The sequence below is a fragment of the Rhopilema esculentum genome, chromosome 8 (assembly GCF_057945365.1).
Source record: "Rhopilema esculentum isolate cy_ngs chromosome 8, ASM5794536v1, whole genome shotgun sequence".
In the NCBI taxonomy this organism is placed as follows: domain Eukaryota; kingdom Metazoa; phylum Cnidaria; class Scyphozoa; order Rhizostomeae; family Rhizostomatidae; genus Rhopilema; species Rhopilema esculentum.
The window spans coordinates 4649830-4670556 of record NC_142822.1 but is presented as its reverse complement, the minus strand read 5'-3'; the positions used below and the strand labels follow the sequence as shown (position 1 = coordinate 4670556).

The window sequence follows — 20727 nt, the reverse complement described above, 5'->3', positions numbered from 1 at the left end:
TGGAGGCCCAGAAGACCGTAAATAGTGAAGGGGACAAAGGGGCAAAATAGTCAGAATCTTATAAGAAACTGTTGGTTTTTGAATTTTTTTATCATCTTCTCCTTCTGGAAAATAATTTTCCGTTACCAATGACCGACATCAAAAAGGGTGAACTCTTTTCTATTTTTTGAATTTCTATGGAAATTAAATAATGAGAGTGGCTTAACTAGTCATGAATTATCTACAAGATTTTATAATCTTTTGTTTGGAGTAAATATTTCAGGGCACCGCTTGCCCCCTCTGCCCCTCCTGAAAGAGGGCAGGAGAGGCACCCCTGGCTGCAAATACAGAAGAATATGTTGCATATTTAAAAAAATAGTTTGAGGTCTTGAAGATTCTCTCATGCAAAAGAGTGGGATACTATACTCACTAATCATTTATGGAGCTGATTCTGTAAAGCTGTTCAAGCAAGCGTTGATTTCTATTTGCTGAACACTTAAGCATATTCTTCCTTTGCAGTCTCTTTTGCTCAGACAAATAAACGTTCAAAGTTTGACGACATTTCACTTATATGTTTACTAATTATGCTGTCTTCTCATTTAAAGATCGTAATTGTGTAGATCTTACAAACATACTTGCACTTAGGAAGTCCGAAAGCAACGTTCAATTTCTCCAACGAAGGATTGTATTTTTCTTGATACAGAACAGACGTAAGCAGTAGAGATGGTGGTAGGAGAGAGAGCTGCGTCCTCCACTAGTTCCAAGGGAAATTTGGTAAATAGATCGATAATTGAGTAAAAAACAGAACATAAGCAAATTCTAAATAGAATCTATGAATCTTAACTTAGTTTCTACCTTCTTTGAGTTACCAGCTTTTTCCATCAAAATAACATGTCATCAAGGTTAAAGTAAATGTTTTATCAAATTAAAGTAGACTTGCCGCTTTAGAACACATGTTTTGGAACGTGTTTATAAACTCGATAGGTCCCCAATAGAGCTTTCATTACCGTCAACAGCTGCTAGATGCTCGCATAATATTTTTGCCACTTGAATAGTTAAGATCTATGTACTGAGCTTATAAATTATCAGATTTAACGTTCCTCTGCCGCACTATAAAAGGTGGAGGGTTAAACATTTACTGCACTTAAGAGTCGAGCAAACGGAATTCATAGGAGCCGCCATCTCCATGACAAACACACCTGCAGATGACAGTATAATCAACCAAAAGGAACTCTATTGCGCGAAGGTAAGAATTTTTTAAATGCATCGCAAACGACCATTGCTAGTAAATACCACCTGTTGTGAGTAATATTTCTTTACTAAAGCAATAAAATATTTTAGAATAAATTCTTTTTGTAAACTGAGAACAATTTTCGATTCAAGCCAAATAGGAAGTGCTGAGACCTGAAAGGGGCCAGAAGTTTACTGTAGTGAAAGTTTTACATGGTACGATGTTTTGAATTGGAATTAAATGAATGTTTTATCCATAATTCCGACTTGAATCAGTACAGGAGCGATCTGCAAAATTGAGGCTTGAGGTAGGTTTGTACTATAGTTTTGAGGGAGCACGTGAACCTTTTATTGCTGTATACATTAAAACTTTATACTTGAATAGTTTGATTACTGGTCTCCCGCTACATGGAAAATTATTCTGTTTTTGCGTTTCGGATGGATTTCATATCAACAGTTTTACAAAACCTTTTTTATTTTACAAAAACAACTACTTCAATAGCAATGTTTTTCGTTACTAACTGTTTCAAGGGTAAATATTTGTAGACTTAAACAACTTTTGTCGACTCTCAAGATATTCTGCTGATTTGATTTGGAATATAAAATTTTGACAACAGACTTTTACTGTATGGCATTAAACCCAAAAGTATTTCAACAATTTGATCCCAAAAGTAGCTTGACAATACAATTACGATAACTCAAAAGCATATTATGCCATGTATGTTGACGATTCTTTGCTAGGGCAGCTCATCTCAATTGAATCATCTACGTAAAGAGATGTCATGAGACATCCTTATGATTTGCTTAGCAACGTTCTGTTGGCAAAGACTATGGCGTCACTCATATTCTGTTTAAACATTCTTTTGGCTGAATCCATTAAGTTTATATGTATGCCAAGGGTTGCTCATTTGGCGGCTGAATATCCTTTCCCTTAACGACCTTACGATCTTGTCCCTACCGTGTGTTTTGATTAGAAAAACCACAACAACAAAAAACACCGAGGGTCTTGCATGAAAAAGCGAGAATATAGCAAATTATGATTAAGCATTCATCGATCGCTACTTCTCGGCTTTGGACATAGAGGACTGGGTTTTGAATAAAACGTAAACATAGACCAAAATGCAGGTGCGGATTGAAAGTTACCTGAGAGAAACAATGGCGTGTTGGATTGGCAAATTAATTCTCCCAAACTTGCGATCACTAATCTGTCGCGCTGCTATCTCACTATTTCTGTCTACACACAAATCATGATTTATTACAAATCATGACGTTGATAAAGACGAATTAATTGAATGCCTGAATAAAAATTTTGCTTGCCGTATTAACCGTGCTCATATCACTCTCAACACAAAGTCAATAATAGAATGAAAGTTTGTTTGTAGAATGAATGAAAGAACGCAAAATACTTTTATATATTCGGTTTTATATTATGTTACGTGTTATGCTTATCTTTCTTATATCATGTAAAATAGGCTTCAATTAGGTATAATCTAGCTTGTTTCAAAAATTTTTGACGGGTGATTACGAAGTCCTTTACGAATGCAGTCACAGTTAAGTTCAGGCTTTGTTTAACACATGCAAATTTTTTAATGGATAAAATCTATTTCTGTTTGCAGCTAATTTAGATTTTTCATGCCCAGTGGCTGTGCTGCTTTCCATTGATCTTTGCTTAGAGGGCTATAATTATATAACCATCGTTAAACAATGTCCTTCTCATCTAAGATAACAAATCGTCATGCATACGTAGCCTTTTTGCTTCTTCTTAATCACAGCCGGTGTTATCACCAGTTATAAGGTTATTCTACCACATGTTAATCCTGGTTAGGATGCGTTGGTTTACATTGCACGGCAAGCAAATGTTTGATTTTCATGAAAAGTACCAGTTATTTTTGGAGACCCGCTGCTCTTGCTTTAGCAAATCATTATTAATGGATTGTACGTAGGGCTGCGTACGTCATAAACGTGCGCATTTTATGACATATATAGACTGTACGATCGATTGATAGAGATAATTTTCTTCATGTCATGACTTTCAATGACTTTCATTGCAGATTGTGCAAAGTTTTTATTAAAGATTTAGGGCTTATAGATTAATTTACTTTATTTTTCTCAATTGTAAATTGTATCTTCAATGTAAATTGTATTTCTATTTTAGTTTAGTTGGCCTTAATTAGCTTTTTTTAGCTATGCAAATGAAAAAAGGCAAATTTAGGTATAATAACACGATAAAAGGTCGACCTCCACTTAAATACATGGTGGACAGGAATGTCAACTGTGCGGCAAAGCGCAACTGAACAAACGACCGCCGCATGGCCCGTTTGTGACTGCTGTAGCGAATGTATCAACATTATACGTTCGAAATAGACTTGTGCGGATAATAGAAAGCAGTCCATACAATGCTTCTGGTTTTACGCTTATTCAGAATCTTGGCTGGTCAACCTTCAAGTATCTTGTGAGAACAGAACAACTATCAGTGATTTTGTAAATAAGAGACAGCCAAGCTTGCTTAAGAATTTTTGAATTCGCTTTGAGAAAACTATTCATTAACTTTTCGGATGAATTTGTCTAAGCTCACCTAAAATGCATCATAGAACACGGTAAATAAAAAGAGTAAAACATCAAGTTTGCTTCTGTTTATGTTGTTTTGTCTTCGCTGTTTTCTTTTTCTTGAATTTTATTGAATTATTTGCGCAAGATAAGTTAAGTATAATGTGTTTTCAAACCAACCTTTTACAACAAAATTAAACGAAAGCATTAATCTTAAAACAAGTATAAAGTAATGGTTTATTTCAAATACAAAACGAAACTAAGTCTATGAAAGTGAAAATAAGAATGAATTGTAAATGAGACAATTTAACTTCGAGTTATATAATCGAAATTTAATGCCAAAAAATAAACGCGAAAATAAGAAAAACGAAACTTTCAGTCTAGCCACCTTGTCAGAATTTCTTCAAGTACACTCACTGTGCACGAACTCCCACTAGCTCAGAAAGATCGAATTCTAGAATCAAATTAACTTTGCGTCACTTAAAAAGTAAGGTGAAGAGGGTAATTCGAAACGCCATATTTTTGATAGGATTAGTATCCAAATGATCAATTCTGATAGATTTTAAATATCATAATTTGAGTGAACCAGGAGGAATGTCTCGATAAAAATGTCTCGATAAGAATGGCTCACTAAAACTAATTTATTTTACAATCAATTCTATTATATTAATCTATTACACTGTCATATCCAAAACATATTCTTGTTTTTTCAGGAACTATCGAGCGGTTATGCAGACAGGATACAAAATCGCTCTGGGCATATACTACGCCCTATTTGGGACAATTGGTCTTCTTGGGAACATAGCCGTGTTATATGCTGCTTTGAAAAACAGAAAGCAATGGCGAAATATTTCATATATCTACCTGATATTTTTAGCAATGACTGATCTTCTCGGGTCGGTAATCATCGTTCCATATTTTATGATAAGCCTTTTTTTACCTGCATTCAAAGAATCGCTACGACAGAAATACAGCCTGCCTTGTCAGTTTGGCGCGTTCTTTGTTTACGCCATCGGAATCAATCGCATCTTGTCGCTTGCACTTATGTCTGCCGATCGCTATTTCGCGATTATGCGCCCATTCTTGTACAAAAAGTTTGTTGAAGGGTGGAAGGTTGTTATTGCAAACTGTCTTGTTTTGCTGCAGTCACTGGCTACTAATCTTCCAATGCTAATTGTTCCAAACTGGACCAACTACGACGGACAACCTGGAGCGCCGTGTGGGTTCGTTTGGGATGGCAAGTTGGGATATTTGATCCCCTATATTGTTCTTAACTTCGTTATACCTTTACTAGTTTTAGTTGCAAGCAATGTTGTGGTGTTCAATGTAGCAAGAAAACAAAGAAAACAAATAATAGCCGAGAATACCCGTCTAAGAGTCGGCATAAAGAAAGAATCTTTGGTCTTTGGCATGAATGAAGCAGATTCAGACGAGCCTACGCCAGCGGATACAGACAGTTGCCCATTTCAAAAGACCCATACATCTACGGCTATTTCTGACTGTCATGGTGGATGTAAGGGGTCAAAGGTTAAATGCAACAACAATATGTGTGAATTGCAAACTGGAGAAAGGTGTATAAGGCCCGCGAATCTGTTCACTGTAGACGAGGACAAACCGGCCTATTCCATTCACACAGAAGAGATGATAATGGCTAAAAACAGTGCAGTTATAGAAAGCGCAGCCGGGAAAAGTAGCAGAAGAGCAAAAACAGAACGTATAAGTCTCCATGACATCATTATTGCATTTTCGACGCTGGTAATAGTACTGGTCTTTGCTGTGACTTGGCTTCCATTTGCATTATCAAGAGTAACTTTCGTTCTGAACAGAAGGCTCTTTTCATGGAATACTGTTATCTGGACATCATCCTTAACAATAATCAATTCTGCTTGCAACCCACTCATTGTCTTAGGAACGAGAAGGGACTTTCAGAGCATATTGAAAGAAAAATTAAGGTTTTTCAGATCTGCTAGGACATAAGTGGGCGAAACAAATGTTGCTGTATGAAAAATGGCTTTGGCTTCATTTCTATCCACTAGGATTCTGGCATTTGCTCAGAGGCGTATCATGGCATAAAAATTACTAATCTTTTATCGGACAGAAAAGACAAAAGACATGCCTTGGTGTGTCTAATGTGAAACAGTAACGATTCTTTAAAGAAGGGTATAATTTTACAACCAGTATACATATAATGAAACAAGGAATAAAAAGACAAGTCAGCTAGAAGCAGAAGTGATGAGATGAGATTCTAAACATGACATTAAAGCGATGAGATTCTAAAAGCATCAAAAGAACTTAAGTTCGCTATCTTTTCGAAAGATCACTTTTTCATGTGGTCTACAAATATCGATTTATTTTTCAGCTGAAGGGCACCTTAAAATTCACGTAAAAGTTTACTTTGGTGGATGCTTTTCAAGGAAGTAGATAATCTATCTACATATATATATAAGACACGTGAAACTATCCAATTTAAATTATTCAAAGAGTAAAATTCCCAGACGAAAGTACTGAGCGGAGATTTGACGGGGATGCTTCTCCATGCGTACTGAAAAATTCTTTGTTACTAAATATTGAACTATTCGTTCTTGTATATATTGTTGGAAAAAAATGTACAAAATAATCTAGATATTATAGTTAGATGTCTCTAAGGATGTTCAAGTTGTTCACAACTTGAAATGTAAATATTCTGACAACGATATCTAGAAGTATCGTCTTTTATCGATATTTTGTTTGACTTTCTCTGTTCTGATTCGTCTTTCTGCAAACCAAATCTTGAGGCCATGGTCCATGCAAATTGGAGCTAGTTGAGAGTAATAGCATAATTTTTTTCTTTTAGTCTTTCCGCTTTGATGTTCACGGGGCAGCCCCTGTCCTTAAGTGTCTCTTTGATCCGCTCCTTCACATTAACAAAATATTTTGCTAATTCATTTCACTCTAAACAACTGCTTTATTTCTTGTCATTGACATTCCCAGATGCTCTTGGTTTTCGGAAAGTCCTCGGTTCATGCACGTGAAAGAGTAAAGGTATAGATGGCCTCCAGTGAAACCTCAATGTGTGCGGGACTAAAATTTCTGCCCACTGTTGAGAGGTATCTGCTCAATGATATCATTGTATCTGCTGCTTCTATATGGCTCGATTGCAGGCAAAAATTTTGAGACAGAATTATTTTTCAATGCTTAGAAGAAGTCGGCTATTGGGCAGGGTCCGTTATAAGGATGTGTACCTTCTGCCATTCATGAAGTTCTACAATGCTTGAAGGTGGGCCAAGAATCAATTCTACAAAATCAAAAGGCCATAATTTCTCGTGTCGATCTGGTTGAGAAGGAAATAAGAAAAGTCAATTTGGAATCTGGAATCAAGGCAAGTCAATTTTGAGAAAGATCTTGATTGTTTGAATAAGGACTGCCTGTTATTTGAGGTGTGCGTTATTGGGAATTGTCCGTCGGAAGTAAAGATATTGAATGCAACTGATTATACATATGTGTGAAGTATATTTGTGTTAATGTTGGTGTATAGCTTTATCGTTGCAAAAGTGTCTCCTTCATCTTCCTCAAAATGCTTTTGAAGCCTATGAAAATGTTCCGTCTGGAGAATAAAATAATGTATGGGTTGCAAAGCGAGCTCATCAACGCAAATACGTTAAAACCGTTAAGCACCTTGTCCGACACGTGGAATCCAAGTGTTGATCTCAACACTCTAGGTATCACAAAGGGAAACCAGGTAACTAAAAAACATAGCGCGATCGACAGAGTAGAAAAGGCAAGTCTCATTTCTGTTCTAGCCGAAGTACTTCTCTTAATCTCATAACATTGTCTTTGGATCCTCATATGTTTCCCCCGTGTCGATTCTTGTGCCCCTTTACAAAGCTCTTGTAAGTTGTTTTCTGACAAAGAGAAGGTATGAGATTGGAGCCGAAAATTTAGAGATTTGCCGTCCCTGTGTACACTATCCTCGATTGAAGACTTAAAATCATTGATGTTATTGAGTGAAAGGTTTCTTGTGCTTACGACTTGAATGCTGATATGTTGATGATCTTGTCTGTTACTTGACGGAGGCTTAGAAACCACAAACCGCCTCTCTTGTGAACTCCTACCTGGGAGCTGATATCGAGGTTTGAATGATATACTGGAACTGGCAGTATCCAAGTTTATGTCATCACGAACCGGCTTTTTAGATCTGCTATCTTGACCAAAACAGCAAATACAACTACCATCGTTGGGAGAGAGCATAAGATCGTTGCCACCAATACATGCGCTATTTCTTAACTCTGAATCGCTTCCCAATGTCTTTCGATGATTATTTGATGTTTCTCGGAGCCTTCCATGAGAATGTCTACCCACCGGTTTAGCAGATATATCTTCCAATTTTTCATTTACTTTCCTAACTGCTTTGACTTTTCGGTTCTGGTCACGTGCAGTCTTAAACACATAGCTATTTGTTAAAGATACTATTATTGTCGGTAGCACGAAACTCAACAATATTGCTAGACCAATGTAAAAGCTATTTGCTTTAGTCCACTGAAAACCACACGGTGAGCCAGGCCGATTTTCGTACGATATCCAGCTCGAAGTAACGACTGCAGGGAAAACAGCGGCAAATGAATATACCCAACTGCCTAACATGAAGATTATACAGATTTTCCTAGTAACTGTCTTTTGGTACCAAAACGGCAGTCTGACAGCAAAGAAGCGATCCAAGGACATCAGTGTCAGTGAGAGAATGGACTCTATGGATAGTAGATAGACCACGACTAAAATGGCAGAGCACAACCAAGACTGCGTCGACTTGCTTTTAAAGAACTCACTAACATGAAAACTTCGTATGTAATATGGGCCACAAAGTGTGCAAGAAAGAAAATCTGCTAACGCAAGACTGACGATGAAAATGTTACCTTGAATCTTACGTGCTGATTTGCGACAACATATTGATGTTAGTACAATGAAGTTTCCACACGCTCCAACAACGGTTATGGCCGAAAAAACAAAGGTTAACACAATATTTTCTGTCCTGCTGAAATCAGTCATATCGCAGCTTTTTTGGAGACAAGCCCTAAAATAAAGTATAAGACAGATGAAATTATTGCTTGCATGAAGTCAGCCTCTTAATTGCATGACATCAGCCTCCAACGAGGAAACTTTACGCCAAATCCTTAAATCAAAGAGATTGTTATAACTGTATGAAAAAAATGGCAATTTGAATTATTGTTGCGTTGAAAAGTCATTGCTTTGTGTTGCGAATAGCCAAATGCAAAAAAATAAAACTTTTACCGCAACAACCTGAATCCTGGCAGCGTCAGTTGCAGAGACATTTCATAAAATCAAAGCTTATTTTAGAACACAAACAGAATTCCAGAAATCATACCTTTAATAGAATATTTTAATTACCTGCCATTTCCAATTACTTCGTCGAGGATTAGCTTTTCGTCTGGCCTGATAGGAATCTGTTTTTTCTTGGATGTTTAATATTGCTTGTTTGTGAATCTGCATCGTACTTTGCTTTTGACATCGCTATCTAATGCCATCAAATCAATGTAAACTAACATCTAAAAAGGCTTGTAAAAGTTTGCAATTCGTTTTTCTAAAGTACATAAAACCAGCCTGGACACCTGTAAAACGGACCCTGTACGCAGATGCAATTAAAAAACCCTCGTTAACTTTATCCTCGAGGTTATCCGTCTAAAATGTGTAGACAGCCAAAGCAAAGAGTCGGAAAACGTTAAAGCAAAGTGTCAGAAAATGCTAAAGAGGAAAGGCGATTGTTGAAGCTCATATCACACCCTTTTGTTAATTTTTGCAATTCTTAAAACTATTTACCTTTTAAGAGCAAACTTTAGGGAATGCTTTTAACACGAAGATATAAAAAATTCATGAAGAAACAGTTGCAGGTTTTTCAATATAAATCTGTTTTTTTTTCAGGTTTTTTACTCGTTTTATTAAACGTTGGTTTACACAAAGATCACAACTTTTTGGCTGCACAAAATTGAAACTTTTAAATTTTTACAACGTTATACAATGTTAGCTACTAAACTGCTAACTAACAACAAATTGTAAACAATAGTAATATCGATGAATGTCATCCTTGCAAGTTTCAAACATTGAAAATATATGGTGTACATAGTCTACATAAACTATATGTGACTTCATTTGTTGGTAGGTGAGCCTGCCTCATCACCCGGGGTAGTGCCAGCCCTCTACTTAGCAGTGCCTTCAGTAACCCTGTCGCTTTCAGCACTAGGGTTGAGTTGCCGGTCCTTGTGGTTGGCGAAAGCGCTGGTGTTGGGGGCAGCAGCAGCTGTTATGCTATTTCGATTCTTGGCCATTCCTGCGGGTACCGACGGGAAAGGTGCACTGTAGGCCTATCGCCACATGATACAGAGGCTCAAGCCCACTGTTAGCGCTTTTGGACGCTGCCTTATCAGCTTGTGAAAAACCCTGGGCTGCCAGTTATATCAATTGGCGACTGGAGCCACTACTAGCTCGCAGCTCTGGGAGGTCCATCTGAGGCAACAGGAGGGTCATAGGGCCTCTCCGTTGCGCTCGGCTGGTTGCTGCTTCTGCCATAGTAATAGGTCAATCATCTCTATTCTTACTTTTAAATATGTTTTTAGCCTCGAGCTCAAGTAACCAATCAACAGCATGTGGCAACTTCCAAATCTTTTTCGATCTCCTTTCTCCAAAAGCGACTTTCTTCCAACCTTAATTCTGTGCACCATCATCCGCAAACCAAACTCCCCTGCACGTTTTCTAACAGAGACCAAGATCAAACCTCTCGACCCGGACAATAGTGACACTATCCCTCCTCATCTCAAATGCCGTGGTTATGAGCTTTGCTCTTCCTTCTACCAAAATGGTGGGGTCTATGCATTTATTCGCTGGAATACAATCCTGTCATCAACCTCCATCCCCTCCCTTCATCTCTGTCAATATCACCAGTTAAGTTCTCCACCAGCAATGTTCGCAAAGCTCACCTCTTACTAAATACCTCTAAATCTACAGGACCTGACAGAATACCAGCAATTGTTCTCAAAAACTTGTGCCCCTGAACTCGCACCAAACCTTTTCCAGCTTTCCTATTGACATGGCATTTTTCCAACCTCCTGGCAACTAGCCAGAGTTTTCCATAAAAATTGGGACAAGTCTGACCCTGTAGCATTCGAACAAATAGTCATTAATGGCAAAAAAAACCAAATCTGAGTAGCTTAGGAGTAACGTTGGATTACAAACTTGATTTCGACCCATATATTTCGAATCTTTGCAAAAAAGCTGCAACACACTTAAATGTTCTTAGAAGATTTTTATTGGTTTCCAGGAGAAAAAGATTCTTGTTCAGAGCTTTGTATATTCCAGTTTGGAATGGCCTACCCAACGATCTGAAATCCGCAGAATATTTGGAAAGTTTGAAGAATCTAATAAAACAATGGGACGGACCGATTTGCAAATGTAGTGCCTGTCAGCTTCTGCCAGTAAATGCAAATTAATCTTTAACTTAACATCTATAATTACTTTAATGTACTAATTGGTAGCTATGTTCGATTTTGATTAGTTAACATTGTATATTTATGTATATATTGTTAGATATTGTTTTTATATCGAATTGAAATAAAATTACAACAACAACAACCAATCAACTATCGCCAAATTGCAATCAGGCACCCCGCATCATTTTAAAAGTAGATGGGCTGAAAAGGGCGTGGTCGAGCATAGTTTCCAAATCTTTGATTGGCTGAGCGACCTGAATTCTGCATACCTCATTGACCAATCAGAACTCAAGAAAATGACAACAAACATGCCTCGCAGCTAGATTTAGGCCTATTTTGGACGTTTTTACTACTACTCACAATGAAATAAACGTGTAAAATGTGATGAAGACCTTCCGACTAGGCCTTTCTGTATCGTCACAATTCTCCTATCGCTAAACAATCCCCTCAAAAACTTGGGTTAGAGCACGTGGATTCATCTCCCCATCAAAATTTTTAACAATCTATGTAGTTCTTTGGAGTACTGCTCCCATATTTGGGGTGATGCTCTTGAATCTTCCTTTCGCCTCCTTGACAAAGTCCAATCTAAAGCCATTCATCTCATCAATTACTATAACCTCTTTCCCATCGGCGCTATGTCGCTGATTTCGCCATTTTTTTATAAATTTTACCATGGCCATAGCTCTCAGGAGATCAGAGATATGATCCCAGGACCCCTGAGATACCAAACACTCTTCCAGTGCTCACCCTTTCCAAGTCTTTCTTCTTAAAGCATGAACTCAATCCCACAATGCTCTACCCCATTCTTGTTTCCCAGACTCTTACAACCTGTGTTTGTTCAAAAACAAAAAGAAACAAACTTGATCTTTTCTCTCTCGCTTTCTAATCCTTTCTCCCTTTCCCTAGTTAGGGCCTTTCCCTAGTTATAGGCTCATAAGCCTTCCCCTAACATCATCAACTAAAGAAAATTTAACTGAAACATTTCTTTCATCCATTTAGTATCTGTTTTTCATCATATATCTGTTTCATACATGTTTATAATAACATAACAGATATCTGTAATAACATCTGTTAGTATCTGTTTCTTCCATTTGATTTTTCATGTTTGAAAATTTCGTTGTTTTTTGAAGCAGATGTACCGTAGGTCCTTGAATTAGCCTCCATGGGGTGGGGGTGGGGGGGGGGTGGGTGTTTAACATAAACTAACCTATTCGTTGCTTTACAATAACGTAGGGAGTTGAACTTAAGTTGATGTTATTGTGGACTTCTATGTAAAAATCAATGGAGAGACGTAAAAATCATTGTAAAAATCAAAGCCGATGCGGAGCAGTATTCTGACAGCAAATATTCCATTCGAACAGTCGAGTTTTGTTGTTAAAAGATAAAGCAACTATAGCAAGGTCGCTTAACAAGGGGCTTTTCTGTATGCAAAAATGAAAAATCTGTTTCGCTGTTATCTAGTCATCTTATTATCTAGTTGCTGTTGTCATGCTAACATGCCTTGTTAGGCAAGAGGGATTTTGCTAGGATTTGGAATAAAATTGAAAAATTTAAATAAACCAAGAAGTTTGTTGCAAAATGCGTGAGGATTCTGCTTTGATGCGTGTGAGCGTGAGAAAGGACCGAAATGCGTGTGTCTCACGCAAAATGCATGTGACTTGGTAGGTCTGCGTTTAGGGCCTAAGACACCAGCCCTAATAACTCTGTGTACGTACAGGATTGCTAGAACGCTCCGACAAATGTACCGATATTAACTAATATCGCATATTAGTTCTTCAATTTAAGCATAATTCTGGTAAACCGACAGCTCAATGCAAAAGTAGGCCTATCTTGCAACCAATGATGCAATCACAGATCATGTGATATCGTCCACTGAAAACTGGAAACCCTGTGTCCTTACCATAAAGATAGAATATCATCCTATCTAAGCAGAAGGGGTGAAGTAGCATGTGCTCCACACCCCTAGCTTTCAAGTACACAAGCTAGGGTGGATCAACTGAGTCAGATTATCTCATTCTGACTCAATTATGCAGTATTTAATACCATTTTTGGAAATTGCATTAAGATAGGAAACTTGAGAGGGGGGGGGGGAATAATTTACATTTCGGGTTGCTAAACAAGTATATGCATACATCATATTTTTCTTAAAGCAAGTTTAATACTGTGGCAGCATAAATTTTTGTAGAACTCCTTTATTTTCTCTTAAAAATAATTCAATCTTTATTATTAAAATGTTTAAGCGCCAGATTGGATGGTGTCTGGAGAAGGTCGAAATAGGTTACTTGCTTATTAATGAGATAATGTAGAGACGTCCACGAAGCTTCTTATGCAAAGAATTGCCAAGGATTGATAACGAATGATCAGAAAACTAACATTTTAAATAACTATAAGTATTTCATTCATTATAAATTTCAGTCATTTAAAACCCTTGTTGCTATGAACCCGTTTCTGTCTACACAGTCAATGTGTTTGCCAAGTCACTATACATTTTTGCATTTACTGTAAAAATCGTTGTAATACGCTATGACAAGCTAGAAAAGTGAGGGGCTTTTGGACATAAATTTTGTCGTTCAGGAACCCCCGCCGTCATAGATATAATAAAGTTATGGAATCTTGATATAAACAATACACTTGCAGTAGACTCGGGTTATAGTCGCACCAAAAATTGCTTGAAAATCTGTGACAGTAAGTGGATTCAGTGGCGGATTTAAGGGGGCAGTTGCGCCCCTTTTTTGGAAATTGTGCGCCCCTTTTGAAGAATGAGAATCAGATGAAAAAGGTTCTTGTACCGATAGGTTAATTTGCTTCAAGGATTACCTCAAAGTTATGTTGTTTATTCTGAAAAGGTATCTGAAATTGTTGTGTACAGCGTACTCTCGTAGTGCCCCCACTACCAACTGCCCCACCTTCAAATTTGCTCTGGATCCGCCCCTGAGTGGATTGTGACTGTAAACCAAGCTACACTGAACAATCATAGACCTAAATCACAGACATGGGTCTAAATTTGACAGTGATCCCACTGATCAGTGAAATTATATGTGAGTGACTATATAAGGTGAAATTGTATGTGAATGACTATAAAAACTTTACAAAAGGATTTGCTCCTAAACAGGATGCACATTTGGACTTCCTAGTATAGTGGCAAACACAGTAGTTTTTTTATCTTTTCTTATATGTGATCGAGTTATCAATATAGCGGGAGGGGGGCTAGCAATTCCTCAAAAACTACACCTCGACCTTTCACCTCTATCGTGATACGCTGCGGTGGAACCGTTATCACATGACCAGGAAAGTAAATTTCTAGGCCCTGTTTGATACTCTTGATGGTATACAAAATGGCAGAGAGAAGCAGCGATGAGCCATCGGATGACTCCTCTATTGCACCATCAGAGCAATCTTTTGGGGGCAGAAGTGGCTTTTCTTTTGCAAGCCAAAACGGCCGACCTAGATATATATCTGCAATTCGAGGTCAAGAAACGTTTGCACCTAGAGAACGATTTACCTTGTACAAAGTTGAGGTGAACAATGGCGAACGTACCTGGGTTGTATATCGTAGGTACTCAGATTTCGTGCTTCTTAATAAGAAGCTTAAGAGACTGTTCCCAGGATTTGTTCTTACCTTGCCACCTAAAAGGGTTTTCAGGAACAATTTTGATAGGCAGTTCATTACGAAACGGCAGAAAGGGTTAGAGAGCTTCCTGAAAACACTCTTCGAGCTACAGGACGTTATGGAGTCTGATCCAGTTAGAAGATTCTTTCGCCTAGACAATCCACCGGGACCACATGAAGATCTAACTGCATCCAAAGACTACTGTGAAACACTGGAATCAACTGTCTCCCGTCTTAAAAAAGAGATTGACGATCAGGATATTGAGATGAGCCATCTTCGCAGTGAACTTAGAAGTGTTGAATTGTACGGTCAAAATCAGAATGGTTCAAATTGTGAGGGAACTTTGACTGAAAAAATCCTACAGCAGAAACTCATTGCAGCAGAAGAATTGTGTAGCCAAGCAAGGCATGAAATAGAGAGAATGAAAATTGATATCAACGCTGAGAAGGCTTTGGAATTGTCAACAAGGCAAACAGAAAGTCAACAAAGAGAGCTCCAGATAAGAGACCTTTTGAAAGAATTTTCAGCAAATCAGATGAAAGAAGACCAGTCTCTCCAAAAAATGGCAGAAGCTTTTGGCAATCTTGCAAATGTTAATATTAATGTTGGTGGAAAGTGTATTGATGTGAGAACAATTGATGGTGTTACTGAAAGGGAGGAAGAACTGAAAAATGCTCTTCATAGATCCCGAACAACTTTGGAAAACCTGCAAAAGCAGCAGCTTGAGAAGTTAAAAAAGGTTATAGAAGACGTAAATGCTGATCTTGTCAGAGCAAAGTATAAACTTGAAAGCAGTCAAAATGAGGCCAACATGCTAAGAGATGCACTTGCAAATGCTCACTCAAACAACAATGAAGAAATGATCAAAAGGGACACAATAATCCATAATTATGAGGACAGGGTCCAAGCATCAAGGCAACACATTGATTACATTGAACAGAAGTATTTCTATTCATTGCTTCTTGGTGTCAAATTAAATCTAAGCCTTTGGGGAAAAATAGTTAATGGTGTCAATCTAATGAAGCCAGATGTGCTCTTTGTGAAAGTAAAACAAAATGGAATTCCTTTAGATGACTGGCCAAGATGGATTTCAAGTCAGTTTGCCAAGCTAGTGGGATAAGCTGTAGTTCAACAAGACTTGTGTGTCAGTTCATTTAAGTTTTCAATTGTTGTAGAGGAAAATTGTATGTGTAAAATACTAGTCAAAAAGCAAAAACAAAATAAAATATACAATAGATTTGAATGTCAAATTATTATTGTTTTGAGTTAAATTTTAATGACAGAAGGTGCACACATGCCTTTGAATTATGATAGATAAGGGAATGTGGTGAAATATACAGATTAGTTGCCTATTTTCTTAAAGGGAAGCAAAATTTCCTAAAGCTAAGTTTTCACTCTGTAACCGATCATGTTTAATTGTTGAGTGATGCTAGATTCCGACAAAGCTTCTCAAATTGCCAGAAACAGTAACTGACTTTAGTTTTTGTATATCTTCAAAGGTATTAGTACAAATACCTTAGAAGATGCTAGTATGAGTACATTCCAAATTCATTAAGCAAACATTTTAAATAACAAATTTGTTGATATTAAAAACCATAATTAATGAGATATTACCAATTTAATTTGAAGTGCTCAGGGTTTTGTCAATTTTGATTGCATGGCTGACTGACTCAATCTGAAAATATTATAAGGAGACCTAATGCATCATGGTGAACATATTAAATACTTTTTGTTTTCTGCTTAGTTTGTACATAGAATCAGTTATTTTCATGCAGTTGGAACACAATTGATACCAAATCCTAGAATATGGATGATGTTGATATATTCATACAAAATTAGCCTTTTAAAAACTTAGAGTCTGTTTATATGTGCAAATTTATTCTACCTTTCAGCTCATAAGCTGTTAGGTGGGATGAAATCATTCATGTTTACATGCAAATTCTACCCCACCACCAAGCTCATGGCTTCCTTTTTATCCCACCTCTAAGGCCTGTTTATATGAGCCAAATTATCTATAATTATATGCCTTATTTGAATATAGTAACAGTTATTTTCATGCAGTTGGATCAAAATTGATACTATACCCTTGAATGTGGATGATGTAAATATATCTTAGATTAGCTTTGTAAAAAGTAAGGCAGTTGTGTTGTACATTTTTTGATGACTCTCTGACTGGTGTTGTCAAATAACATATGAAGTGAGAAATAACCATATGAGACTTTGGTGTAAATAATTTACATGAATTATCCTTTGAAAGTACATCATTTTTAACTGTCTTGATTTCAAACATGCCTTTTTAGAGTGCTATTGTAATTGCAAGTATAAATTGTGTCAGTGTGGAAGCAGTATCGAGATTTCTTAAGAGAATTTGATAGATATTTTCCACTTTAAAATCCTATTAAGTAAATACTTATTAACTGAAGTGATGTTTTTGCTTGGTAAAATATATTTGAAGATTTTAGAAGTGAACTTTATACATGTATTTTCTCATAAGCAATCTCAGAAACAAAATCTGGTTCAGAACATGGTGTAGGAAATATCAATCATTGGGTACTGAAAGTTTCTTAGAGTTTCTTGACATTAAAAATCTTTTGAAGATAAATCCTACTTTTAGTGTAGGTCCTTAGTTGTTCATTGGAATCTAACACCTTGTTTTTTTGAAAAGAAATAATTCTAGAAAACCATTGTTAGCCCATAAATGTTTCAAAATAGTATGATTTATGGTATGGACCATCTATTAGTTCTAGCAAAAAGGCATCCGGAAGGATCTAAGTTCTAGATGTTCCAAGAACATTCTTTTCCAGGAACTAATCTTTTGTGTCGACAAGAGCGGAAATAGGAAAAGGTTACGTAATGGTTTTTGACACAAAGTTTCAGTATCGTAAATCCTCGCATTAGCCACCTGCCCAGGGATGGGGGGACTCTAATGTGTAGCTGAACGGGGTCATGCCGCCTATATGGTTGAGTTGTAAGTCTTCAAAATCCCTAAAGATTAGCTTCAAAAAATGTGTTGGTTTTCATAGAGATGAATTGGCTCTACTGTTGAGAAACCTTATCAATGTTGTGTTTACAGAAAGTCCTTCCTGACCAAGCAATGTTTGTTACGTACACTCTTTTTTATAAGAACAATTTTATAAGAATGCGAGCCTCAAAATTGGTCAAAAGTTAAGAACAAATTAAGAACAAGCTGAAGCTGAGGGGTTTTAGCCATGTGTGGGTGTTTTTTCGGTGAATACACTCATTTTTCTATAAGAAACAAAGGTCGATGTTGAGTACTCCAGTTTCTTAAAGTTCTGGAAATTTCAATACTCATTTTTCTTAAGATTTTCTAAAGTATGACGTCATGAATGATGTTATGAAATGTTCGTGACCTTTTTTATCACGTCAAGAGACTCGCTTCCGTTCTGATACTGTATTTAAATATGAGAAGTATATTTTTATCCCTTGTATCTTAAGTTCTAGGCCAACAGGGCCATCACGTTCTTGGATTTTGGGTTTCGTTGTTATCAGTTTTATTAGGATTTAATTGTTTCTTATATTTTTTGCTTCGAGTTCTGAGGTTTCTTAATTTTTTTCTGACTGTCCAGTACTCGTTTCTTATAGCCAGTTCTTTTATAAAAAAATGAGTGTATTCACACCTGTCGGCAAATTACGGTTGTCTCACTCTCTTTGTTGGCAAATGGGGCCTGAACCTCCCTAGAGAGAAAAAGCTAGCAATCGCACTTCTTACTCCTTATTAATTTAAGAATAAGTTAAAAACAATCAAGCCTAGCATTTTTGAAAAATTAACTTAACTTCAGTTTACTGGTTCTTGTAAAAAAGAGTGTAATGTAATATGCCTGTTGTAGTTCGTTGTTTTTTCAGTCTCTTTCAAGCTACTTCCAGCTAATTTCATAAACCTTAGAACAGAGTATTCTTTCTCCAAATCCTTAAATGTGGGTGATTTTTCTATAGTTTGGACGGCAAGCCCCCGTCGTTCTTTGGTTCAAGCTACCCTCTGGCTACTTGCATGGACGTAGCGGACGCAAAACGTCTAGGGGGCTTAGGGGGCTTAGTATGGATCTTGCCCGAGAATTATAGCTTCATGGAGATGGAACTGCCCGGATAGAGCCCTAAATGCGACGAATGTTGCCTGATTAGGGTGGCTGCAGCCCTCCCAGCCTCTATACCTCCTACGCCTATGCGCACCTTGGGGCCATTCTAATTTCGGTAGTTGTTTATAGGTACTTTTTGAAGGGAGGCTTATACGAGGGGATGGGTCTTATAAAGATCATTTCCAAGTTGCCATATAAATGTCTTGTATTGCAGCTTTTTCTAGACTTTCAAATTTGCTCCATTATTAATTTCACTTAGTTGGGGCATTATTCGAGAGGAGGGGGTATGAAAAAATGATACTTCAAGAATGGGGACTTGCTTAAGGAGAGCTGATTAGAGATGGGGCCTATTCGAGGATCTACGGTAAGCAGCAGAGTAACCCAAGGGGCTACAGGACAGCAGCCTCCGGCCATAGTCATCAGCATTTTAGCCTGTGTTCCAGACCCCTAACTTGAAAGTAGAGGTCTGGAGCACAGGCTATCAGCATTTATGAACCTATACTCCCTTCCCTTATTGGAAACCGTTTATAAGGATTGCAAAGGATCCTTCTTGCAAAAGCTTAGATATTTTGCAAAGTGTGTGACGTTAAAGCTGATTCTTAAGACCTGATGACTGGACTTTGGAGCACCTACCCCACCCCAGAAACAAGAATGGAAATGTCTTGCAAGACACACATGCAATCTTTCCACGTTTCCTTCCTGCTCTTTTTGTTCAAAAAGGACCTATTTTGTGAGTACTGCTTTTTCATTTTTCAAATTCATTGTATTGAAAATGAAAACTCTGATAATTTATCAGTTGATGTCAATAATAATTGAAAATGGGCGTGCCCTCGTAATGCAAAGAATTATAAAGCTCTGATATGTCCCCTCTTTGCAAAGGTCCTCTTGTGCCCTTGAAACTATATCAACGACAGTTGTTCAGTTCTGTGAGTTCGATAAAGGGGATTAAATATTCATGGTTCTAACTAAGCGTTGTCAATTTTTTATCTTCATTTGAAACAATTGGTATAAAAGGGACAGAACAGGGCAGGGTAGCAACAGAGAAGCTGTCCAATTGAAACCTATCCATGATGATGCTATTGGGACAGAAATTGCAACAGCATTACCATCATTTCATGCCTTCGCTGGCTGTGACACTGTTGGCCGATTTGCTGGAAAAGGGAAGCTCTCCTGCTGGAAAGCTCTCTTTAATGCATCAGGTGAAATAAAACGCCAGTTCTTAATTGGTTTTTCGGGTCTTGGAGTTGAAGAAAATCTCACAGAACAAACATTAGCTTCTCTTAAAAACTTCGTTGCATACCTGTTTGCACCAAAAGCTAAAGTAAAAGAGGTAGGCAAGGCTCGCTGGCACCTTTTCAAGACATTTCAAGGAGAAGGAGAAAAGTTACCACCAACAAAGTCTTCCTTGAAGCAACACACAAGCAAGGCAAATCACCAAGCCAGGATTTGGAATAACGCGCACATACCTTTCTTCGACATGCCGCCTCCAGTAGGCCATGGCTGGATTGACGAGAATGGGAAGATGGTGCCTTTAGCGACCCTGCAGAATCCCGCGCCAGACGCAGTTCTCGAACTTGTGCAATGCAGTTGCGCTAAAAGCAGATGTTCTGCTAACTGTTCATGCAAGAGAAATAATTTGGTTTGTACTGGAATGTGCAAATGTGGGGCAGATGATGTGCGAAAACACTCATGTCAGTAATATAGATGATGGTTATTCTCATGATGACCAGTTTGACTGAAGCAAGAGAATACCAACCGTTTGCCACCCCGATAATTTTGTCTCTACATTATT

General features: G+C 37.5%; 2 protein-coding genes across 2 annotated transcripts; one reads left to right on the top strand and one right to left on the bottom strand.

Annotated features, from left to right (window-relative positions):
• Positions 1-7272: 7272 nt before the first annotated feature.
• LOC135694930 (uncharacterized) lies at positions 7273-8778 on the bottom strand. Its single transcript, XM_065213824.2, has one exon. The coding sequence runs from the start codon at positions 8776-8778 to the stop codon at positions 7273-7275; it is 1506 nt and encodes a 501-aa protein (XP_065069896.2).
• A 5684-nt stretch (positions 8779-14462) lies between these two features.
• LOC135694932 (uncharacterized) lies at positions 14463-16977 on the top strand. Its single transcript, XM_065213826.2, has one exon. It carries the CDS (start codon positions 14555-14557, stop codon positions 15959-15961), a length of 1407 nt encoding a protein of 468 aa, XP_065069898.2. The 5' UTR covers positions 14463-14554; the 3' UTR covers positions 15962-16977.
• The last annotated feature ends 3750 nt before the right edge of the window (positions 16978-20727 follow it).